The 23,173-nt window shown below is 40.8% G+C and overlaps 1 protein-coding gene across 5 annotated transcripts in view; it reads right to left on the reverse strand.

The window, feature by feature from the left end:
* VPS8 (VPS8 subunit of CORVET complex) overlaps positions 1 to 23,173 on the reverse strand; it is a 227,130-nt gene that overhangs the window by 90,947 nt on the left and 113,010 nt on the right. For all 5 annotated transcript variants that reach the window (XM_023736800.1, XM_023736796.1, XM_023736798.1 and 2 more), the window contains exons 31-35: positions 22,520 to 22,602; positions 21,724 to 21,808; positions 20,735 to 20,833; positions 14,835 to 14,924; positions 11,464 to 11,510 (exon numbers count right to left, since the gene is read on the reverse strand). In XM_023736800.1, coding sequence (XP_023592568.1) covers positions 11,464 to 11,510; positions 14,835 to 14,924; positions 20,735 to 20,833; positions 21,724 to 21,808; positions 22,520 to 22,602 — 404 coding nt within the window. The remainder of the gene's footprint in view (positions 1 to 11,463; positions 11,511 to 14,834; positions 14,925 to 20,734; positions 20,834 to 21,723; positions 21,809 to 22,519; positions 22,603 to 23,173) is intronic.

Consider the following 23,173-nt stretch of genomic DNA (forward strand, 5'->3'; position numbering starts at 1 on the left):
ACAATAGCCACAGCAAGGGACTCCTGTATACCAACGATCACGAAGATGGCGCAGGACTAGGCAACGTTTTGTTCTGTTGTACGGTAGTCCCTCCCTATCAGTGGTTGTTCTTCTCGGTTTCATTTACCTCTGCGGTCCGAAAATGTTAAATGAGTAGTGTGATGAAATCTTGTGCCGTCCCTCTCCATCATTCAAATAACTTTTATTACAGTATATTGTTATAACTGTTCTATTTTATTATTAGTTACTGTTGGTAATCTCTTACTGTGCCGAATTTATAAATTCAACTTCATCACAGATACGTATGTATAGGACATAGTGTACAGAGGGTTCGGTACTATCCACAGTTTCAGGCATCCACGGTGTGCCTTACAGCGTATCCCTGCGGATCAATGGGGACTACTGCACATACGGTCACCATGAGTCAGAGCCGCTACAACAGCAACTATTAACAACAAGGACTATAAAGTCAGATACAGCCAGGAATAAATGCGGTCAGAAGGCTCTATATGGACACGACAGAAGACTCACATGATAAATGCAGAAAAACGGTAGCTCCCTATGTTTGCCCCTCGCCAAAAACCTTTGGGTTTTGCTCTAAGAGACATTATTATATAAATGGGAAAGGGGGTGTTAACCAATGTTTCTCCACATTAAGGTGAGCCAGTTACTTTCTAGATGTTTATGTCAATATTGTAGATAATGCTGTTAGTATTTTATCTAAGTCAAACTTCTGTTAATAGGTCTTATAAATGCAAGACTATGGAGAAAATTAAGATTAGACATAAACATCTGCTGATGAATCATAGTACTTAATTCTTTCCAGAACATCTATTGACAAAACCATTCACAAATACTGAAGATGTGAATATGCATCAATCCAAACAAATCACCCAAATGAATAGATTGTGAGGCATTCATTTGTGCAAGAAATAATGTGTCTGCTGGGATATGATCACGCGACATCAACATAATCAAAACTTTAATAAATAAACTATAGCATCAACGAATTTGCATCCATTTCTGACTGTTGCGTTAAGAGTCTTGCATACAAATACAGTTTGTTATATCCATTTCCCAAAGTTATTTCTGTTAATTCTCTCTTAGCTACCTGCTTTGTCATATACCAAACCCAAACCCGGTAGCATCAAGTCGATTCTGATTCATAGTGACCCTACAGGGCAGAACAGAACTGCTCCATAGTGTTTCTAAGGAGCGGCTGGTGGATTCAAACTGCCGACCTTTTGGTTAGCAGCTGAGCTCTTAACTACTGCACCACCAGAGCTCCTGCTTTGCCAAATACCCACTGCTAACTTCAGCGGCTGTCAAACATGATGTATTTATTTATCTGTTCTTTTGTGAATCTCCATTTTAATAAGAGCATTGGCTATAACAATTTAAACATTTAAATATATGCAAAAGAAGGATTTCATAAGGCACATACATGCTTTCCTTTAAGGCTGATAAAACACAGACTCACACACACGTACACGTACACCCCAAAATTCAGAGTGGAGAAAACATTCATTCTTACTCAGGTTGAGAGAATCACTTAAAATTCTAATCCTGCAGATTGGGCCATTTCTGGAGAAGGATAGAACTATCTATTAGTTTTGAAAAACTTATATTAAAATGAGTTTAAAACTTTAATTCTGACTTCATAATATTTGACAAGAAAATAAATGTTGCACTGGAAGGAAGAAAGGCTGGTCTAGTCCCACCTCCTCATGATCCACAGTAAGCCAGTCCACACAACCTCACACCAACAGGCCATCTAGGCTGCTCTTCAGGGGGATGGGGGCTCAGTGGTAGACTTCTTGCCTTCTACGCGGAAGACCTGGGTTAGATTCCAGCCAGAGCACCTCAAGCGCAGCCCCCACTTGTCTCCCAGTGGAGGTTTGTGTGTTGCTGTGGCACTAAACAGGTGTAAGTGGAACTTCCAGACTAGGATGGACTAGGAAGAAAGGCCTGATGATCTGTCTTCCAAAAAATCAGCCAATGAAAATCCTATGGATCACAACTGTCCTGTCCTGTTGTGCATAGGGTTGCCATGAGTCGGGGTTCGACGGGACGGCCGCCCACAACAACTCTTCTAGATCTCTAAGGAAGATGATGTCACAATCTCCCTCAGTACCTTGTTTTGACAACTCAGAGGCACTTCAGTGTGGCATAAATTCTGTTTACTTGAATTCTCTGCTTATTTCCTTCCATATTTCCAGAGATGGTGGCACACTAATGACCACTCTGTCATCAGTGGGAACTCAAATATATCATTCTTAACATAAGAAAATGGTTTCTCATATACTTTTCAATCAACTCGAGTTGTCAGAACTTCCTATGGCCCTTAAGCTGATCTTTCAGCTTTCCATATACATTCCACGTTAAAAATGCCACAGTATAATCTTATGCCAATTGAACAAACTGCCTGAAAAATACTTTAAATGTGATTATTGTAAGTAGCAAAGGCAGTTATCTATAAAATTTATATGAAACTGTAACATAATCACAAGCAACTGGCTTAGATAGAAAACTGTCCTCTGGCAAGAAGGAATCCCATAACATCGTTTGGTCCCCCTGATCTCCATGTGGCCTTCACACTGTGCAGAGCTGCCAGGAGTCTCTCATATAAGGACAGCCACAATCCCTTATCAACCGTCATGAGGCAAGGCCAAAGCAGACAAGCTCACCACTCTGTCTGACAGCAAAGACTCTGTCACATCAAACCAACATAACAGCACATCTAGAACAGCTGCCTTTAGGTGGTCCAGTCATTTTCCATTTCCCTAGTTTCAGTAATAATTAACCGTCAAAATGTACCTTCAAATCTTAATAAAATTTTTATTTCTCTGATGTTTATGAACAAGAAAGTGTACTGTTTCAATTCTCTCCTGCACAGACAGGAAGAAAGGATTTTATAAGCTACCGGAAATAAGATTCTAATAATTTGGGTAGAAAGAATAACTTAGCTTCATACCCGTATCAGGTATAAACAGTAATTGGATCATTCCAATACTGTACAGACTTCAATTTAAAAACCTTCAGGGCAGCCAAACAAATTTTTCCAAGTATCACCATTAATAATAATAATCATGATGATAACAGCAACAAAAACAATAAGTGAATAATAAGAACGATGCTTTCACATTCATCGAGTATTTTCTTCCTAATCCAAAGCTCTCCGTATCCCTAGAACCTGCTGGTCATCTTACTAGCAAGGGTAGTCACGTCCCAAAAGAAGACAGACTAGGTGACTGTATCAGTCAACACAGGCCTGGCACCTTAGCATAACACCTAAGTTGGTACACGTCCAGGTTTTGATGAGAAGCTCAACGCCATTCTCTCCGCCAAGTGATAGATGGAAATGGAAGAGATAGAAGAGAGGCAGTTCTGTGACCCCATCACAGAGACATTCTTTGTCCTACACAGTTTCTAGAAATGTTTTTGAACTGACACTGGGTCAGTCTACTATAAATCTATTACGACAACCGCGTATAATTGTGAATGTATATACAACAGACGGAGTAGAACTGTACTGCTACAAGAATACCTTAAAATGTTTTCATTTTAAGAGAAAAATATGGACATTTGGAAAGATTTAACAATAAACTGTAAATAACACAACAGTTTTTACAAACTTTAGTATGTAGCATTTACATGCCAGTTTTAATTGTTTTAGAAATTTTAAAAGCAAATAGCAGATCATTCCAAACTACCAACAATTGCTCTCATTTTTATTTCAACTGAAGCAAATCTATGGGGTAAGAACAGGGGAACATTAAGCTATCTACATCTCTCCATATTCTCTTCTTACTGCTCAACCACAGACACAAATAGCATATGGCAGCGTACTATCTTATGTTACGTATTTTTTCATTTTAGCATTATTTTTACACTCACATTTCCACGGTTGCCAATTTGGATTTCAATTATCCTCACAATACACACCTTAGTGATTATTTAGCCACGTCCCCGAGTCCCTTTTAAAAATAGCCCTTTCACTACTTTAAGTGCTAACATGGATACTGTAATATTAATTTTTTCTTTCCGATATATTTCCTTAAAATACATTTCGAAAACGGAATCACTGGGTCAAAGCATGTGTACAGTACGTATAGGTAACCTGCTCTCAAGAAAACAAAGCGGACGAAGAGTGAAGAATACCACGCGAAGAGGGGAATGGCAACGTGCAGTGTATCCGACACACAGAGAGCTCAGCACTGCTGAGGAATAAAGGTGCCAGGGAAATGGCGGAGTGGACGGCAACGAAGCTGGACAGACATGCCCAAATCAGATCGGGAAGGGCTCGTACACTGTGAGCAGTTTGGATTTTACCTTGGACAATGGCAACGGGAAGAACCTGGAGAAGGGAGAGGCAAACATTATCATTATTTGCCTGTTCGAACAGGGAAATGGAAGGATTAGGTTAGGAAAACAGACCCGCAAGAGATGCTGAGTGCCTGAAGCGGGGCAGCGGGGAGCAGACCAGAGGACTCATATGGGGGACGTCCAAGAGGAGAGTCTACAGGGTCTGGTAACTGACTGGGTTTGTGGGGGTGGCGGCCAAGCTGGGTGGCGCTGGTTAAGGAAAGTGAAAAACTGATCATCACATCAGGATTCTAATTAAGACACTTATAACTGCCAGCCTACTTGTCTATATCCTTCATTACAAAGTAAGTTCTTGAAGGCAGGGCCTTGTCCTATTCACCACTGTATGTCCCATGCTTCTCATAGCGTTCAGTATGCTTTAGTGACTCAGTAAATTGCTAAATAAATGGGTGGATGATGCCATTTGCTAAAAGAAAAAGGAGATGGAGCAGGCTTAGACTGGTAAAAGTGAGTATTGTTTTGAGCCACTTCAATCCCTAGCATGGTATTAGCAAACAACAATGTCACTATAACTGTTAAATAAAGGAAAAAGAAATTAATTCACGTAGGCTAAAGTGTGTGTGTGTGTGTGTAGGGTCTGAAGAACAGGAGATGATGATGTGTTGAATTTGAGCTGCTGGCTAAAATACACTAGTGTACAACACCAAACCCAGCCCAACCCACTGCCTTCGAGTCGATTCCGACTCATAGCGACCCCAGAGGAGAGAGTAAGAACTGTCCCATAGGGTTTCCACAGAGCGGCTGATGGAGTCAAACTGCCGACCTTTTGGTTAGCAGCCAAGCTCTTCACCACCACACAATCTTAACCTAAAATGCTGTATCTGGTGGTGAGCCTGACCAAACTGACAATCTCTTAGACCACTGTATGTGCTCACTGAAGCAGGGAAGTGTTTTAATATGTTCTATGAGTATGCTATATGAATGTATTTTAAATGTTCTAATTTTTGCTTAATTTTGAATTATGCTATTTCAACACTGAATGCCAATATCTTAAAATACTGCAAAATTATCCACAGAAACACCAATAGATTCAACTTCAATCCAATGTATAACCATTCCTATGATCTATGCTTTGCACCTTGGCAATGCTACTCATTTTCTTGGCAATGTTCACTTTTAATTTCATTTTGATTCAAAACTCAGAAGTACAATGTGATATTTCATTTACTGTTTTCCACAAGAAAATCATACTATACATTTCAGAGGCCTCCAGGACATGGCTAACAAAGGCTAAGTCGATATTACAAAGAAAATCGCAGTGAGGAAAATATTGTGACTATAAATATACTTGTACATTTCCTTTATTCCTTATGCAGCTCACAGCTTCACAAAACACATCAATACCCTTTTGCATTCTCCTTTAAGCATCCCCGCTGCACGAGGACCTATGTCTGGATGCAGACGCACCAGAAGGAGAAGTCCAGTGAGAATTCTGGGCCAGCGGGAAGGCATGCAAGGGCTGGGGGTTGGGGCCTTTGTGGAGCAGCTGTCTCAGAGAAGAGAATTCCAAGAGGATGCAAATCCTTTCCTCCCAGCTGTTGGTCTCAATTCAGTCATGCAATTTGCTTCTGGAAGATTAACCACCCCCTGCCCCCCTCCCCATAACTATAATCTTTCCAAGTACAGGTGCCACATCATCTTTGTAGGTCAATTAATTCTACAGACCAAATTATTTACATAACAAAGATTAAAAAAACCTGGATAAAGAAAGAGAGAAATATATATAAGAATTCAACTAGATAATTTGTTCCTTTAAAAATGCTGTTGACCAATTAAATAAAAAGCTACCCTCTCAGAAATAGGAATTAGGGTCCTGTTAACTCAGGGTTTGGGATAAGAGTAAAAAGGCAGCATTCTGACGTGACACATGTACAATCAGTTCCCATTTCAAAAGAACTGTTTTCTTTCATTTTGCCCAGGATGCTCCCATAGGTGCTTCATGGGAAAAAAAAATCCTAGAGATTAAAAAACAATCTATTGCTTAAGAAATACAGAAAGAGGAAGTGAAAAAACAAGGGCAAAAAGAGTTTCTCCCAGTGGAAACCGCCAGGCAGGGCCAGTCTACCTATTCTCGATGTTCTTTTGGCCCCAGATTTCTTTTCCACACTCCCTAAGCTTCCCACTTCAGTTTTCCCAGTTCCCGACAAGACACCAATCCTTTAGTTTGGTCAACAAGCATATACACTTATTTAAAAATGCCAACATGTGATGGGAGTCTGCCATAACTAGCGCACACTACCTGCTACCTGCCTTCTCCACACCCTTGAGATCAACCGGTATTTGGAAGAGTTGGGTTTTGCTCTCTCTGTGTGCGTGTTTCATTGCATTCATGTGGTACCTGTATATTCCCACTGTGTCATGGATTGAACTGTGTCCCCCAAAAAAATGTGTCAACTTGGTTAGGCCATGATTCCCAGTATTGTATGGTTGTCCTCCATTTTGTGATTGATGTAATTTTCCTATGTGTTGTCAATCCTAATCCCTGCCTGTGGTTAATAAGGCAAGATTAGATTATGTTAAAGATTAGGGTGGGATGTAACACCCTTGCTCAGTTCACATCCCTGATCCAATGTAAAGGGAGTTTCCCTGGGGTGTGGCCTGCATCAACTTTTATCCTGCAAAAGATGAAAGGAAAGCGAAGCAAGCAGAAAGTTAGGGACCTCATACCACCAAGACAGCAGCGCCGGGAGGAGAGCACGTTCTTTGGACCTGAGGTTCCTGTGCTGAGAAGCTCCTAGTCCAGGGGGAGATTGATGACAAGGACCTTCCTCTGGAGCCATTAGACAGAGAAAGCCTTCCCCTGGAGCTGGTGCCCTGAATTTGGACTTCTAGCCTGTGAGACTGTGAGAGACTAAACTTCTGTTTGTTGAAGCCATCCACTTGTGGTATTTCCATTATAGCAGCACTAGATGACTAAGACACACTGTAAAAGTGCCACATCATGTAGACACTGACAATGAAATTAGGGAGAGTTTTGATTGGGACATGGAGGGAGGTAATTTTGGATTTTTAAAATCTGTAGTATCTCTGAAGGACGCTATATATCTGGATGTCCTTATGAAGTGGAGAGTCTGAGCAAGTGTGAGAATCCTGCGCCCCTGGCAAGAAGGAGCAGAGAGGGGCACCAAAGACAAACCTTCTGTAATTCAAAACTTTGTCTAAGGCCGGCTCTGAAAGCAAGAAAGAAAGGACTTCCTCTTCTTTCCCCACTCCCTCTGTGCTCCACTTTCTTAACCTTCCTCTCCTCAATCCAGAATTCAATACATTACTGTTGTTGTTAGGTGCCGTCAAGTTGGTTCCAACTCATGGTGACCCTGTGTACAACAGAACGAAACACTGCCCGGTCCTGCGCCATCCTCACAACCATTGTTATGCTTGAGCCCATTGTTGCAGCCACTGTGTCAATCCATCTCATTGAGGGTCTTCCTCTTTTTCGCTGACCCTATACTAAGCATGATGTCCTTCTCGAAGGACTGGTTCCTCCTGATAACATGTCCAAAGTACGTGAAACGGAGTCTCGCCCTCCTCACTTCTAGTATTACTAGTATTATATATTTACATTGTGGGTTAAACAAGCTTTTACGGGTTAGCCTAAAATACTATCATGTAAAATACTCTTTTTATAAAAACTTTTGCATTGAATGCCAAACACAAAATCTACAGATAAATTTAAAGCACAGTCTAAATCGATGCCCGCCTCCTCTCTAAGGCATGAAGGAGAACAATGGAATATGATGCCTTTCGGACGTGGGATTCTCAAAGCAGAACACTAGGTCTTTTATATCACGGAGGTGGATCAATAGTAAAGCGAGATCTTCTTAAAGGTAGAGCTAAGTTGTCAGTCTAGTTAACGCAAAACTCTGAAGTTTCAAAAACAACAAAAATTCACTTTTTTAAAAAGAGGCAAAAGGAAAGCTAGAGATTCGGCTATTGTCAGAAGGGGGGCCAATCCAGGTCATGTTTCCTTTTTGGAAGAGGGGAGAGGAAGGGCTGTGGGTGCACTGCCGCTATCTGAGCTGACGTGACAGCAAAGGACTAATGTGTGACAAGTAATTTACAGCGATTATCCTGGGTTAGAGTCAGTTTGAAGTCCCTGGGTGATACAAACGGTTAATGAGCTTGATGGCTAACTGAAAGGATGGAGGTTTGAGCCCACCCAGAGGTGCCTCAGAAGGAAAGACTTGGCGATCCACTTCTGAAAAATCAGCCACTGAAAACTCTATCGAGCACAGTTCTATTCTGACACACATGGGGTCGTTATGAGTCAGAATCAACTCGATGACAACTGGTAGTAGGGTTAGTTGTACACCCGTTGCCGTGGAGTCAATTCCAACTCATAGCAACCCTACAGGACAGAGTAGAACTGCCCATACGGTTTCCAAGGAGCGGTTGGTGGATTTGAACTGCCGACATTTTGGTCAGCAGCCGAGCTCTTACGCACTGCACCACCAGGGCTCTGAGAGTTAGTTCAGGGAGATAAAATACAGGTGTTTCACAAGGAAATGTAAATTATTTGTGGTTTATTAGTGAATGACACATCTTTCACAGTATTCTTAAAGGTCCTTACCTAATTCTATCTTTCAAATTTAGGTCTAGGTAATAACAGAGCAAGACTTTCCATCGAAGGCCTCTGTTGTTCTTATGATCTGCCAATTTTATTACAGTGTAGTTAAGCAGTGATTGCAATACCAGGGCTACTGGCCGTACTGATATTTATGTTATCTAATACTGGCATTTTTCAATTGTCTTCAGCGATTATCGCATTTGAGGAAAGGCCAAGTTGGAATGTGAGCCTCCCCTGTCCTTCACTAGAGTCTCCAGGTAGGATGGCTGGGAAAAAGGATGCGATTCGTAAATTATCCCAGGGGAGAGGAGTCAGGCCCTAAGAGAACGGCTCTGAAACCGAAGGAAACGGGAAGAGAGATGGGAAAAGAGGCGGACAGCCCTGGGGAAAGGCTGGCAATTGGGGCTGGGACCCTCCTCCCTCATCCGCAGGCTCAGTCCTGCTCAGAGCTCTCCCTTGCTGCCTCTCACGTCTCTTCCTTGACCTCTCCCAGCCTTTTCCCAGCTCTTGCTTCACTCCTACTCCCCAACCACTGGGTGATTCTAGAAGCAGACAGGGGCCCAAACTGGCTTTGAGGGAAATACAAATGAGCGACTGAAATTTTAAGATGATGTCTCATCTCAGGAATAATCTGAGAACAGAGAATTAAAACACAGATGCTTTGAAAAGATCCTGAACTAGGGTGTAAGGGTTATATGGGGTCAGACAGTTTTCTAAACATCTGCTTATTTGTTTGATTCTTAATTTAAATGCAAAATAGCTTGTTCAAGATTTAAATTTTGAAAAGAAATATAATCACCAAAATTAGTGGTATTTAAAAATAGCATAGAATACTGCAATAACCAAAGCTGACGTTACAGTCGCTACAGTGAATAAATGCCTCTTTTCATTGGCCTGTGTGTACTGTAATGAAACCAACGCTTTGTATGTATGATGTAACAGCTACGCCACCCTGCAATACTACTGTTAACCAGTGATGCTTAGCTCTGGGTGTGCATCAGAGATACCTCTACCCCAAAGATTCCTGGGGTTAGGCCCCGGCATCTGTATTTTCAAAAGCTTCATAGGTGATTGTGCTACACACTTCTGGTTAAGAGTGACTATCTCAGAGGATGTTAGATATTATTACACTCAACTTCCGATATACTCTACTTCTAAAACCCATAGCTGTTGAGTTGATCCCGACTCGTAGCGACCCCATAGGACAGCGTGGAACTGCCCCACAGGGTTCCCCAGGAGCGGCTGGTGGACTTGAACTGCCGACCTTTTCGGTGCGCCACCAGGGCTCCTCTATACTCAGTTACAGCAGAACACTCAGATCTCGCAGACTCTCAAGGGCAGCTGATTCCACCATCAGCTTGGGTTAGTTGTATTTGGTAGGCGCCACAACAGCACTTTAAAAAAATCCCATCCAGTGCCTGATTCTTTGGAGGCTCTGTCTGGCCTCTGGAGCACCACAGACGCCAGGCCACGGACCCATTCACCAAGGCCAGATGAACAAAAGCCTCCTCGTGACTGACCTGAACTCCTCCCTGTGATCATCACCTGATAGGCGGTCTGGGCAATCCACGAACTGTAACCAAACCCAGGCGAGGCAAATGGTCTACCCTGGACACAACTCAACTTCTTTCCCTTCTGACAAGATGGGGAGTCAAACTAGAAACCTAGCTGGTGTGCAGAGAATGAGGGGATGCTCTCTGTATGCATAACGGGATTTTCTGAAAATGAGGGTGTTTTTTTTCTTTTTTGCTGGTTTGTTTTTCCCTAGCTTTGAGAGTGGGAATTGGGGGACTAGAAGATAGTTCCGCCCAGCGTAATCACCTCCCTGTGAATGTATGTTTCCCTTCCCTTTCAACCCACAGAAGATGGACTTAGAGGCATGAGAGCAACACCATTCCATCACTGAACAAAGCACGCTGCTGAGATTATTGGCACACCTTCTTGGAGTTACGTACATATTTAGGGTTGTATCTCTCCAGACACTTGCCTACCGTATTAAAAATAATCATATATATATAAATAAAAATCTAAACTTTCCTTCCCACACTGCCAGGAAAAGATATTTAAAATCAAACACTTCAACGGAGCATTAAAAAGGTAATACATTTAGAGGTAGGCTGGGAACTAGGTGTTTACTTTGAAAAGTGAAGCTATCAATCCACAGCGTGGAATAAACAACAGGCAGACGTGAAGCTGGGTAGAAAGGGAAAGCTGCATGGTCACCAAATTCCTCCTGGAACACTCCCTGGGGGCACAGCTTCCTTACTTTACCGACACAGATGAGAACTTACCGTGCTTGCTCGTGTCCAAGTGAAAAGAAAAGTATTCCCTCTAGATATACCCTATTTTCAGATCACATACTTTGGGATAATCTCTATAACTGTTACCCAAGAATATTAAAAATTAAGAGCTGGATGTACTATTTGGGTACCATGGGTCAGTTTCTTAACCTCAATTTATTTCCTTTGACTTCTCAACTACACATTACTAAAAACTACAGTTTATTAACATACCTTGGGTCAAGAAGGTGCCTCAAAAATTTGAAAAGCAAAATCTGGTTCTGAATAGAAAAACAATAAAAAAGACAATTAAATATTAAAACAAGTTCTTCAAACTATGCCATGGTAAAGAACTCGACTATCCCTTTAAAGCGCCCACACCGATGACTCCATCCATTAAGCCCCGTGTGCAGGTGTGAGAAACTCTCAAGACTCACTTGGAGGTTCTTTCATTTCCTCTCAGTGGCTCTAATCACGGCCATACATTCAACTTTGAGTGCAGAAGGAACACAAACACCTGTTATCACCAAGAAGAACTCCACGGCAGCAAACCCTAAGCTTCCCGGCACAAAGACCTTCAAAAGGCAGGCGCCTGGAGCTGGCCTTCTGACAGTGGACTCTGGCTGCACCGGGAGTGTCACGCTGCCTCACCGGGTCCTCCTTGTGAAAACGGCCTACTGTGTGATCGTCAGTCTAGGTAGGGTGGGAGTTGGAGGCCCAAATTAGCAGAAAATGCTCATTAACTCCACAGCAGAATCAACTACAGAAGAGATGGCAGTAGAATTGCAACGTTAGCAAGTAATACGGCATAAAATGTGGGTTCTGGCTCGGACTCATCAGCTATGTGACTCTGCACACAGTCGCTGACCCTCTGAGCAATTCAGTTTCCTTATGTGAAAAAATAGGGCAGTAATATCTCCACTGAACAGGATGGAAATGAGGATTCAATGAAATAAACCTTAGAATACTATGTAAGTATAAATAATGTTTTTAAGCTCTTGCTAAGCAAAAATTATTATTGGTTAGTGTTTTTATATTATTTGGGGGTTTTATTTATTTTGTGTGTGTGACATATTCAAATTTTACCTGTAAAAATTGGGAGGCTCGCAAAGCTGAAAAGGATTAATGGCTTTTAGAATGTGATTTTAAAAATATATTTATATCAATCTTTGACTTTCTATCTTTCCCTTGGCCTTGTAAGTTTGTTTATTTTCTGTAATCTTCCTTCTGGTGGTGATTCAATATTTTAGCTATTTTCCACTTCAAGGATTCTGAAAGTGATTGGTCAGAAGCACATTTCTGCCCCCAAAAGTAAAGGTACTTTATAAGACCCGTGTGCAGCTCCTGCACAATCAGTAAAACGCTGCAATAAGATAAATCCTTCATTTCTTTGAAAGAAACGTTTAAGACTCCACAGCCACCTTTTTCTTATGCATCACACTTCAGCTTTTATATATTTATCTGATAAATGACATTATATTAATTTCCTGGGCCTCTATGCCTTTTAGCATCTTTTGAGACTACATGAAAAAGAAAATCTTGAAACTGATAATCTTACGTTTTAAACAATAACAACACAGGCAAGAATATTCACCGAAATGGCTGACTTTGAAGGTTAGAGGCTCTGGGGTTTAGAGTCATTTCGGCAGGAAACGCCCATCTGCCCTTCACTAGGATGGATGGAGCCTCCCATGCCATGTGCTCCCCCAGCATTCCAGACAGTGCCCTATCACTGATCAAGTCAAACTAGTCTGTAACTGTCTTTGGCTTACCTGCCTTCCTTGACAGCAGGTATCACATTATAGAGTTTTCTACACTCAGCACTTAACAATGAATTTGGCCCATCACAGGTACATAAATGTTTACTGAATTAATGCATGAGTCCTCCTGAGTTCATGGACCTCACCATGCTGGACCACCAAGCCTGATATCTGGGAGTCATTTTTAACTCCTCCCACAGCACTCAACTCCAAACCCTATACATTTTACTTCACAAATACGTCTTGGATCTGTCCACTCCACTGTCACTGATTCAGCCCTGGTGCTTACCATCTTTCGCCTGGATCTCTTGCCTTCTAACTGGCATCACTCCTCGTTTGCTCTCCTTACCAGTATGTTCTCCACATGCTATCCAGAGTTAATTTTCTAGAAAATGAATCTAATGATGTCACCTCTCTGCTTAAACAAACTTTAGTGATTCTCCAGTACACAGAAGATGCTGTATAAATGTCTTAGCACCATACACATGGTCCTGCAAAACTAGGCCCCAACCTGTACTTTCCAGCCTCTGTACTTTTAACTCCTCCTCTGCATACCTTTCACAGCTTACTCTAATGCCACTTCCACCATCACCCACCACAGAACGCTCCCCACATTCCTGACCACTCTCTGACGTGCCTTCAAGGCTTCCCACAGCCAGAACCTTTCTCCAGAAAGCCCTTCCTGCATTCCCTATCCAGAAAACTCATACCAATCATTCAGGAACCAGCTCAGGCATCTCTGGGAATTCTTGCTGACTTCCTTGGACAGTCCATGGTTCTCTCCTCTGGTTCCTACAGCACTTTCACATACCTTTCTTCTAGCTCTTATAACATCGGGCTGCAGTTAGATAAAGTGCTTCTCTGCTCCACAGGGAAAAGTAAAGGAGAGGTTGTATTCTTATTTGCTCCCCCAGGGTCTAGCACACCATGGCACAGAGTGGGACCACAATGAGTATTAAAATGAGTGAATGCCACGTCTCTGTCTGTCTCTCTCATGCCAGCTGCCCCCCACTCATGCCTCGGCTTTCCACCTTACTTCCCTCTTCCCTACCTGTCTTACTGCCTCTTGAGAGCCCTGCCTGCCACTATCACCTGAGGCCCTAACAGCAGTGGGCAGAACTCACCACGAGCACTGCAGTAGTGGTGGGTGGAATACTGGGGCCATCAAAGAGTATTTCAAACTTAGCTTCTCGATATTCAGCATTAATAGAACTAACCAAAAAAACCTGTCACCATCGAGTCAATTCAGTGTAGCTACACCAAACCGAAAAACCAAACCCGTTGTTGTTGAGTCGATTCTGACTCACAGCGACCCTACAGGACAGAGGAGAACTGTCCCATAGGCTTTCCAAGGAGCAGCTGGAGGGTTCGAACTGCCGATCTTTTGGTTAGCAGCCGAGCTCTTAACCACTGGGCCACCAGGGCTCCAATACAGCTAAGTTCTAGTTCAGATTTTCCAAGAAAAACCCTAAACAGTCCTCATTAACCCAACTTGAGGATGACAAAGGTCTAAATAAATAACATGAACCTCAAAAAGAACATGGCTGTAGTTCCTATAGCAAAGAAAATGGGAGAAAATGTTCATCTTCTATGGACTGTGATTTCTAGAAGCACACGTTATACTTCCAAAGATGTTTCACAGACGTTGCATCTGTTATGCACAAAGATGAACTTCCTCATCTCCAGGCCCAGAGTAACTGGTACCAAAGACCCCCCCGCACACACACACAGTGTGGAAATTGTTATTAAACGGCAACTATGAGCTGAAGAAACTGCCGTGATCAGACATTCTTAGAGAGTCTCTCTGATAGGCGTTTTTTCCTAATACACTTCTGTAATGCTTACCTGAAGTTTTTTAATGACTGTTTCAATCTGTTCAGAAAAGTGGGTAGCAACCAGCTCTGCAGCTTTACAGGGCTTCAGGGACACAAGTTCCTGGAGTTAAAGAAAAAGACAAAATCATCTTCAACATTATATTTAAATAGAATATCCACAGGCGTGAGGTATGACTACCTGCCTCAATACTGTCAGACGTTTCTACACGGCACTTCTGGAGACCTGGATATAGGGCCGCAATTTCAAGGGCACGTTGCACATGAGCAGAACTGGAAATGCGCCATATAATAAACCAGATTTTTATTTTTTTTTAAAAAAAAAAGGTAATTCAGAATTCTTAGAAGATGAAAGCACTAAAAAGCTCTGGACTTAGGCCATCATCTCTACAGGATGAGCGGAAGGAACAAAAGCTCCTCAAATTCCCTGTCAGTGAATTTCACCCTTGAGCTTAAAGTAATAACCTGAAGAAGTGAAAACGGGAGCATAATGGTAATGTCTCTGGCTAAGAATCCTCAACTTAACTTCTAGTGCCTAGGGGATTTAGAAACTGGAAGGGTCTTAAGAAAGCAACTTAAGGTCACTGGTCCTAAGTGAAACTAAAAGGTTGACCACTGTGCTCAGCATTAATAAGACCCATTTCTGTCAAATCCAAGACTTACAATCCGCTCTCTCCTTGAACTTTCCTTGACACTGCTGACTACGCTTTTCTTCTTGGCATTCTCTATTCACTTGGTTTCTGGGACCAACTATTCTACCCTTCCGACTGCACCTTCTCTGCGGGAACACTGGGAGCCAACACAACCATGTTACCTGACTAAAATGCAAAGACCAAATATATAATCAACATGGCATGTTACCAAACAAAACTTGGACAAGTTATTGTGACTGCAATATTCATTATATCTCTAAAATTATTGTGTTAGATAGTTATCGGTAGATTAATAATAATTAACTGACACACATCACTGTAGCTTGTACTACTTTTATGCAATATAGCTAACCAATATCATAAATGCAAAAGGGGCTATTGCCACAGATCTTCTATAAAAGGATATAAAAGAGACCACAATCAATTACTTTATGCCAAAATTTTTTAAGTTAGACAATACTGATAAATACCTAGAAAGATATAATTTAATAAACTGACTCAAGAACAGAAAACCTGAACTGATTTTTAACCATTAAGGAAAATGGGTGAGTCATCAGAAATCTTTCCATACAGAACTCCAGCCCTAAACAGTTTCACTGGAAAGTTCTAATAACCATTTAAGAAAAAAATAATTCCAAAATTAAATAGCCTCTTCCAGAACAGAAAAAAGGAATGTTCTTAAGCTCATTTTATGAGGAAAGCAAAGTTTTGATACCAAAACCCAAAGGAGAATCACAGACCCATGATTTAACCATGAACATTGATCTAACATCTTAAATAAAATACTAGCAAGCTAAGTTCAACAATGAATAAAAAGAATCAGAATCAAGTTGGACATATCTGCAGAATTCAAGAGAGTCAATCAATAAATTTTATCACAAAAACAGAGTAAGGGAGAAAAAATTCAAAATCCACTCATGAGAAAACCTTTAGTGAACTAAAATAGAAGGGAACCTCCATTAAAATCCGAATAGTAAACATTATACTTATGTTGGAAATGACATTTTTAAAAATACCATTTATGAGACTATCAAAAAGTATAAAGTTGTGAAAGTAAACCTAACAAAGGATTGAAGACCTCTACAGAGAAAATTATAAAACTTTATAGAAAGATACTGAATAAAGGATTAGACTATGTAGTCATAGACTGGAAGACTCAACATTGGAAAGATGTCAAATATTTTCAAAATGATTGATAGATTCAATGTACTGCCCATCCGAGTCATAAGATTTTTAAAAAATGTTTTGGTGGAACTTGACAAGTTGATTCTAAAATGCCTTTGGAAGTACAAAAGGTCAAGAAAAAACAAGACCCTCTTAAAGATACCAAGACTTATTATAAAGCTACAACGTATAAAATCGTGGTATTGATGCAGGGACAAATAGACCAACGAAATAAGAGGGCCCAGAAACATAGACCAAGCCTATAGACACTCCATATACATATAACAAAGGTAGCACTATTGAGCAATGGGGAAAGGCAACCTTTTAAAATTACTGTTCCTAGCACAATTGAGAATCCATTTACTTTAAAAGAAAAATTAATCGGACTCACACCATATACAAAATTGCTTTCAGGTGGACCTAAGATCTAATGATGAAAACAAAACAAGAAACCTTTTAGATGGTAACATATTGGGATATCTCCTCAACTACAGAGGGAAAAATGGATCATTCTGACCACTTAGGGGAAAAAATAAAACTTTTTCTTTAAAAGAACCATAAAAGAATTGAAAGGAAAAGTCACGGAGCGGGAGACAACAGTTGCAACACACATCACTGAAAAAAACCTACATCCATGATATATAAAGAACTCCGGCGAATCAATAAGTCCAAAAGACATTCAAATAGAAGAGTGGGCAGAAGACTTGAAAAGATACATCACAAAAGAGGAAAACTGAATGGCCAATAAACATATGAAAATGTTGTCATTATCATTAGTAATTAAGAAAACAAATTTAAAACACAATGAGATATCATTACACAATTACTGGACTGGCAAAATTAGAAAGTCTAGCAAGGATATACAGCCAATAGGAATCCTCATACAATGCGGTCATCTAGTGAAGTTTAAGATACTCATCCCTAATAACTAGCAATTACACCCTAGAGCAGAGATTATCAAACATTAGCACACATCGGAATCACCTAGAGGTCTTGTTAAAACACATACTGCTGGGCCCAACCCCAAAGTTTCTGATCCAGTATATCTGATGTGAAGTCTGAACCTGCATTTCTGTCAAATTCCCTCTCAGCTTATGCTGTAACGCTGTTCTGGGAACAGACTGAGAACCACTCTTCCAGAAAAATGCATGCAGCTGTGCTGAAGACGGATACACACGCATGATCACGGATGGACTAATTCTAAAAGTCAAAACCCAAAACATCTCAAATGTCCATCAACAGCAGGCTATATAAACTGTGATATACTTATGAAATGAAATACGACACAATAATAAAGATGAATTACGGCTATATACAGCAAAATGTATGAACTTCTCAAAATACGGAGCAAAAGAAGACAAAAAATACAGAGTATAACTTCATTTAGACAAACTTCAGAAGAATGAGAAACTAAAATACATAATTTTAGGGAGGCATGCATGTGCAGTAACAGTATATAGAAAGGTGAGAAATTATCACAAAAATCAGGATAATGGGTCTATCGGAAGGAAGGCAGGGTTTGCGATCAGGAAAGGATGCGCGGGAAGAGTCTGGGTACTGGGAGTATTCTATTTCTTGACCTGGACTTTGCGTGTTTGCTTTTTAATTTTTTATTAAACTGTTCATTTGTTTTATACACTTTTCTGGATATTTTTTAGATTTCAAAATAAAAAATATAAAAAAAAAAATCTAATGAAATATGCTTTGTCCATGTTAGAAAACTTGTCTAAACCAGAGACTCCTTCCTGGGGTCCACAGCCCGTCATCTGCGAACAGCTTAGGGGGGGTCTGTGATACCTGAGGAGCCCTGGTGGCACAGTGGTTAAGTGCTCGGCTGCTAACCAGAAGGTTGCCAGTTTAAATCCACCAGCTGTTCCTTGGAAACCCTATGGGGGCAGATCTACTCTGTCCTATGGGGTTGCTATCAGTCGGAATCGACTCAATGGCAATGGGTTTTTTTTAAGGGTAATACTTGAAAAGGAGCCCTGGTGGTGCAGTGGTTAAAGCGCTCGGCTGCCAACCGACAGGTTGGCAGTTTGAACCTATCAGCTGCTCCTTGGGAGAAAGATGTAGCGTCTGTTTCCATAAAGATTTACAGCCTTGGAAACCCTATGGGGCGTTCTGCTCTGTCCTGTTGGGTCGCTATGAGTCGGAATCGACTTGATGGCAGTGGGCTGGTTTTTCAGTGGGTGATACCTGAAATTTGTGAACAAAATGATGTGTCTATGCACGTGCGCAATATTACAAGGTACAGGTCCGAACCTCTCGTTAGATTCTCAAAAGAGGTCTATAATCCCGAAAGTGTTAAGGACCACTAATGCACACATGGCAATGCATTTAATCTTCATTTCATTTACATCACTGACGACACAGGAGTCCTTCATCAAAAAGTCTATGTATTTAACAGTGGCCTTAAGAGATACTAAAAGGGTCAAGGTGAAAGAATGTGCAGATGTGGGGAAAATACTCAGCAGAAATAACTGTTGTGCAGCAAAATGCATCTTGCTTCTCTAGCCTGAGTTTTCTGCTGAGTACTCTGTTTGCTCATTGATTAATTCCTCACGTTTCGCATTGTGCAGAGAGACATGGCTTCATTTCTGGATGTCTGGAGCCCATGTGCATGGACCACTGCATAATGCAGATGAGGTGAGAAGAAGAATGAGCCAGAATGTAACCATGGAGACATACAGAGGATGATGAAAGGAAAAAGAATACAGAATGAAGGGAAAAAAGATAAAACCCAAAATAGGAGAAGGTCCTGCTGGGTTCTTTCATCAAGATACATTCACGTTGTTGTTAGAAGGAATGTGATAGCATCAAATAACTCTGCGTTCTCAACCCTGTCCACGGAAGTGTGGAGATGACTTCAGACCAGACTTCTCATGACTGACCAACACCGTTCACACCAGATGTTTCACTGAAGTTCCTCTTCACGTACCTGATCTTTCCACACTTTTACAACCTTCAGCAACTAAAACAAGAAGGTATTCCAATAACGTGCAATGCTTTCTCAACGTTTCAGAGCTCACCCTTTCTTAACATTTTTCAGTGGTGTAAGAAACTTTAAAACATGGTGGGTAATCATATCTGTCACCACATCTCTCAAGCCATCACCAAAAGCTGTCCCTCCACTGGATCCTTGCTATGTGAAGAACAAAAGAAACTCTGTAGATAATAAAGGTTACTTCCCAAAACAGGACTGCCTCGGCTTCCTTCCTCACTACTTTTTGTCAGTAATCAAGGACCCACAAAACAGAACGGATTTCAACAAAACCACCAGCTCTGATGGTTTCTGAGGTAAACGGTATGCTATGCACCCCAGTCAACCACACTAAGGGGGGGATTCTGAGTCTCTTTCAGAACGCAGGACGTGTATTAGTCTCTTCATTACGCATCTACGTGCAGGTTTTTTAAAAGGAGCTTTTTGTTCCAATACTGAAGTGAACTCTTGAATTCCCGGAAAACAGCACGCACAAACAAAATCAGCGACTCAGCTGGCCGGGCGAGGTCAGCTTCACCGTCCTGTTACCCAAGGGAAGGAAGTACACAGAGAGCCACTCACTGCAGGAACATTTCTACAGTTTTACTGGGTGACTCGAGGGAATGGCTCCCATCACCTATCCGGGAAAAAGACCAGAAGTACTGTCAGAATCCTTCTAAGAACTTTGTGAAAACCCACTAATATTACAGTTTGTCCCCAGCTGACTGAACATGGGCTAGTTTCAGAAGCTGTAACATAATAAACTGTATATGACATCTCAAACCCATTGCTGTCGAGTTGATTTTGACTCACAGCAATCCTACAGGACACGGTAGGACTGCTTCCCAGAGTTTCCAAGGAGCAGCTGGTGGATTTCAACAGTGGACCTTTTCATTAGCAGCCGAGCTCTTAACCACTGAGCCACCAGGGCTCCAATATACAACACAGGCTTTATGAATGCAAATATAGGATGGAATAAATTATATGAAAACAACTATAATCTTCAAGCAAATCAACTGAATAATATGATACTTGCCACTGCTTGGTTAGCATAAAGTTAATTTAGGAGATATGCATTCAAATGGGGAAGTCTGAAAATTTTTGTTGAATCAGTACCTCAATATGATCCATTGCTTTCTGCCATACAGCCTGCTTCTCCTCTGCACTGTGTCCAGGGATGGATAAGATATTGTGAATGTAATTAAAGACTTCTTCCTGAAGAGCACAAGACAATAGGATTTATCCGCTTATTCACTCATGCAATATTTAGTCACGATCTAGTATCTGTGCTAGTCTTGGTAAACATCTAGTATTTGGACATAGAAAACCACTTGGAGGTAGTTAACTGATGGATAACAGACACTAAAGAGAAAAAGTAATTGTTTAGAGTACACTCTTAAAAGTTACATACCTGTTCCAATTAATCTGGGTCTCAGTTATTGACCTCCAATAACCTAACGAGTGAACACTGGACTTTTGCCTTTGGTGGTTCCCGTCCACATTCCCAGTTTCATCTTAAACCAGTCTCGCCCTTGTCTATTAGGCTCCAGCTCTGCTGATCTTCACTTCAGCTATGCGATCTCTACTCAGTTCCTTGAACATGTCAACATTTTTCTCACCTCAAGGCCTTTGCATATACTGTTCCTTGTCCTGGAGCACTTTTCCCTTCACTTTTTGCTTGGCTGGCTTCTCCTCAAATTCCAGACCTCGGTTGATATGTCACTTCCTCTGAGATTACCTCTCTGCTTGGTCTGTGTAAGTTAGTTCTCCCATCAGCCTCTAAAGTTGTCTCCTGTTTTATCTTTCCCAGCCCTTACCACAACTTGTAATTACAGATTTCGGTTTTTGTTTGTTTGTTTACTGTCAGACTCCCTCACTAAACTCTAAGTTCCAAGACTGCAGGGACTCTATTTGTTTTCACTGTCAACGTGTACTTGGCTCATCACCCACACACAATAAAAAGCTGTTAAATAAATGAAGAAAACCTTGGAGTGTCCAAATATTTCTTTTAAACAGTTATAATTACTGAACAGTTATTCTTTACTCAGTAAAGGAAAAAAAGAAAACTGAGTAAGAAAAAAGGGTACATCAGTTTCTTAACTCACCTCTCTCAGTGGGTCACGTAAGTAGCAATCAATAATTTTGTCATACTGGTGTTCTCGTTCATACATAAATTCACAAATTTGATAGCTAGAATGTAAAAGGAAAAACTTCATTGTACTGAACAGGCAGGTGGTTATTAGCTTTATTGCTTTGAGACGCTTTCTCAGGCGTATAGGTCAGTATTAAGAGAAATGAGTACAGTAGATGTGACTTCTGTTAAATGAAGATACAGCGTCTAAGGGAGATATGTATGTATCTGCCATTCCTCTAAATATAGGTTTAAGAAGCTGCTGAGTACCATGCTTGTAAGGAATTTCAAAGCTTGGTACAAAAGAAATGTTAAAGCAACACTGTGTCATGTAAGACATAGTCGATATACTAGATATCCATTACTGATCTGCAAAAATTTTATACGAAGAGTCTTTGTTCAGAATTAAATACGTCAAATAAAACAACATTCAACAAACTAGATAAACAGCAGTGGAATAAGCATCTTGCATCTTACCTGCTGTTAACTCTGCATTGTTTATAACATATATACCTGTTAAAAATCTATAAAGTACCATGGATATTTTAAGTAAAATAATTAAACACTTTAAATTTACCTGTCAATTTCTGCATATTTTACTAATTCCTAGATTTAAACTGAAAGGCAAAAACTTTCACATTTAGGTTTTGTTGTTAAGTGCATAATCTTTTCATATTAAAAAAGCAGCAACGCATTAACAGGCTGGGTTTCAAATTAGAGAAACGTAATAGTTTTATGGGAAACTAATAAACGGTTTCAAAGCAACTTACAACTCAGCTTTCTCTGCCATGCGGATGAGCCGACTCTCTTCAAACTGAACTATGCCTCCAGCCTGCAGCAATTCTAAAAGGACCTGAACATTTAAGATAAACGAGTGAAAACGTGTTGGAATTTATTTTTAATGACTACCTCTTTCAGAACGCATTCAGCCATGCCGACTGTAAGTTGTATTTTGTGTGTCTTCCTTCTTGACGATGTTTGGTTTGCTTTTACAGAAGCAAGACGTTAGGCTGGCGTTACAATGCTGATTATATCATATGTAAGTCTTATAAAAAGATAAATGAGTTCTGTCTTTCACACATGGAAGGAATGCCACACTGATTGTATAAAAAGCCCTATTAGAAAATTAAACTGACCCCCCACCAAGTTGGAAACGCCTGTGTGCAGCCTTCCCAGAAGTGAGTTTTTGTCCCAGAAGTGAGTGTTTGTCCCAAGAAGTGAGTTTTTGTCCCAGAAGTGAGTGTTTGTCCCAGAAGTAAGTGAGTGTCTGGTGTTTTCACGTTTTATGGTGCTTTGAAGCCTGATGTCCACAGGCAGTATCTGTGTTCACACGTTCATTTTTCTACTTAAATACTGGGGCCCTTATAATTAATTTTTACCACACTAAGTAGCTGAGTGAAAAAGGTGACCAGGATGACCTCAAA

Source organism: Trichechus manatus, unplaced genomic scaffold, assembly GCF_000243295.1.
Source record: "Trichechus manatus latirostris isolate Lorelei unplaced genomic scaffold, TriManLat1.0 scaffold00092, whole genome shotgun sequence".
Classification (NCBI taxonomy): Eukaryota; Metazoa; Chordata; class Mammalia; order Sirenia; family Trichechidae; genus Trichechus; species Trichechus manatus.